This window comes from Mus pahari, chromosome 21 (genome assembly GCF_900095145.1).
Source record: "Mus pahari chromosome 21, PAHARI_EIJ_v1.1, whole genome shotgun sequence".
Taxonomy (NCBI): domain Eukaryota; kingdom Metazoa; phylum Chordata; class Mammalia; order Rodentia; family Muridae; genus Mus; species Mus pahari.
Genome location: NC_034610.1, coordinates 29,130,183 through 29,132,753, shown reverse-complemented (window position 1 = coordinate 29,132,753; position 2,571 = coordinate 29,130,183). Strand labels below are relative to the sequence as shown.

The 2,571-nt window shown below is 45.5% G+C and overlaps 1 protein-coding gene across 2 annotated transcripts in view; it reads left to right on the top strand.

Annotated features, from left to right (window-relative positions):
- Rmnd1 (required for meiotic nuclear division 1 homolog) overlaps nucleotides 1-2,571 on the top strand; it is a 26,676-nt gene that overhangs the window by 4,085 nt on the left and 20,020 nt on the right. For both annotated transcript variants that reach the window (XM_029533087.1, XM_029533086.1), the window contains exon 2: nucleotides 383-903. In XM_029533087.1, the coding sequence (XP_029388947.1) occupies nucleotides 397-903 (507 nt within the window). In that variant the 5' untranslated portion in view covers nucleotides 383-396. The remainder of the gene's footprint in view (nucleotides 1-382; nucleotides 904-2,571) is intronic.

Below are 2,571 nucleotides of genomic sequence, written 5' to 3'. Positions count from 1 at the left end.
AGAGAGAGAGAGAGAGAGAGAGAGTGTTAGCTAGTTAGGATTAGGTTATGTAGGTACTGGAAACTGAACCTGGGTCTTCTAGTGTGGGTAGCACAAGACTTTAGTCCTAGCACTCAGGAGGCAGAGACAAGCAGATCTTCATGAGTTTGAAGCCACGCTGCTCTACTTGGTGAGTTTGCATTCCAGGCCAGGTAGGGCTGCATAGTGTGAGACTGCGTCTCGGACACCAAACAGAAAAGAGCAAGTGCTCTTAACTGCTGAGCCATCTCTCCAGCCCATGTGGGACACATTTTTAACAGAAAATATATTTCCTAAGGAAATATATGTGTATTTGAAACATATATTTAAATCCAACCTGACTTTTTAATTCTTCTGCTTTCAGCCTAAGATGTTATCATGCCAACCAGACTTCTCCACACCCTGGCAAGTGTACACAGCATATCAGCAAAGGCTCATCAGTACCAGAGACTTACTCGACTTACAGTAAGACCACTTAGGAAATCTGAAAGTACAGCATGCCACAATGGCCTGACAACGCAGCAACATTTAGACTCATTCTTTCCAAGTATAACAGCTGACAGTTTGGATAAGCCAAAGATCCTGGAAATGAGCCGGATAACATCAGCCACAAGCAGACTCTTTCCGTTAAATGCTGTCCATTGGTTGGACAGCAAAGAACACTGGCCAAGCATGCACCCCTTTGGGACCCACAGGAACATGACCCACAAACCAAATCTCTTGTGTTCTAAGTGGTTTATAAAAGCAGTAAAGAGGCATCACTCGTCTGTATCAAATGAAGCACTTGTTCCCAAACAAGACCTTCCGCAGATCAAGAGGCCACTGAAAGCATCCCGGACCCGGCAGCCGTCCAGGACCAACCTTCCAGATCTGTCCGTGAATGAGGTAAACCCCTATGTACCCTCAAAACCAGTGAGTGCTGCGCTATGGCCTCGCTACTGATGCAAGAGAACTGGCCAACCAGCTCAGAATTCTGTACAAAACTTTTGAAGCCTAACATAGCCAAACCTACAGAAAGCTTAGCTTGCTGGAGTCGGTTGTCCCTGTGAGAAGTGTGGCACGGAGAGGCCTCTTCATTACTCCTGAGGGTTAGTTAGGCCAAGGGAGCGCTAGATGAGGAGCTGCCGTCCAGTCCAGCCAGGGATGCAGTTCGAGAAACACCTGTTTTTCTAAGAACTGAGCCAGAAATGTGTCTGAAGAGATTTAACTGCCAACCCGCGGGTGCTTGTTGCTAGCCTGTGGTGACTGCACAGGGTAAAGAGGTGACATGTGAGGCAGTGGAAACGGAGTGGATTTGTTTGTGTTGTTTTACGTTTTAAAATAGAAAGGTGTAAATCTGAGGCCTAATCCAATACCTGTTTTATAAGGCTTGGTCATCTATTTAGGGACAAGTTCCCTTCGCTAAACCTGAAGTACACTTCAACATGTGTAACTAGCACTTTAGAATAAAGATGTTAAAAAAAGAAAAAAAAAAAAAAAAACTAGAAAAGACAATGAAATGAAAGCTGCTCACAAAGTGGTGTTACCACGAACATGGTGTTACCATGACCATGGTGATACCATTAAACAAAAACAGCCAACTGTATGAATTTCTCCCCTTCCCATGTGGGCTTCCATGAAACAATTCCCAAACAAGATGTCAGAAAGTCACTTTCTAAAACTTGTGATGCGTTTAATAGAAGCAGCCTACAGCCGTACATACATATCCTGACCGTTAGTTTTGTTTTCCAGTGCTGGGGGTCAAACCAGCATCTATGCCAGGCATGCCTATCCTCCAATTTATCTGAAAAGCTGGTTTGGGTGCTAGAGAGATGGCTCAGCAATTAAGAATGCTTCCAGCTGTAGCAGAGGACCCAGGCTCAGCCCCTAGCTAGAATCTGGTGGCTCATAGCTGCCTGTGACTACAGCCCCAGGGGATCACCCTACACCATCTAGCCTCCATGGGAACCTGCACAAACACGGTGCACAAAACACTCAATGTAGGCACACACAGGGACACATAAATGAATCATAAATCTGAAAGGCTGGTTTGAGCCAACTAAATTGATATGTGAACTTCCAGATGGGCTGCCGTGCCGTTTGCTGCCTGGAGGAGCACTGAGCAGTGCTTACACACAATGTCCTGTGTGTGTGTTACACACGGTGTGAGTGTCTGCATAGCTTGTACTCTGCTCTGTCCTGTACTACGAGGCGGGCACACCTTCAGATATGCAGACCACTAGTTACTACATACCAGGAACAACATGGGATCCTTTGTGGACTGAGGGAATCTGTGCTCCTGCAAGGCTAGTGACATTAGCTGCTTATGCTGAGGTGAATGGAGCCACAGACTTCCTAAACTGGAGAACTGAAATATTTTTTAACTGGTTTTCCCCTTTTTGGTGTGTGCTTGATCCTACCACTTGTGTGATGTGGCTTCTCTTTCAGGGCTTCCCAGTCCACCTTTTTGGCTGCCAGACATGGGTTCTTTTCTAACTGGAGCTGAGATTTGCCTCCATGTAACTCATCCCCTTCTTTTCTTTTTCTTTCTTTTCTTTCTTTCTTTCTTTCTTT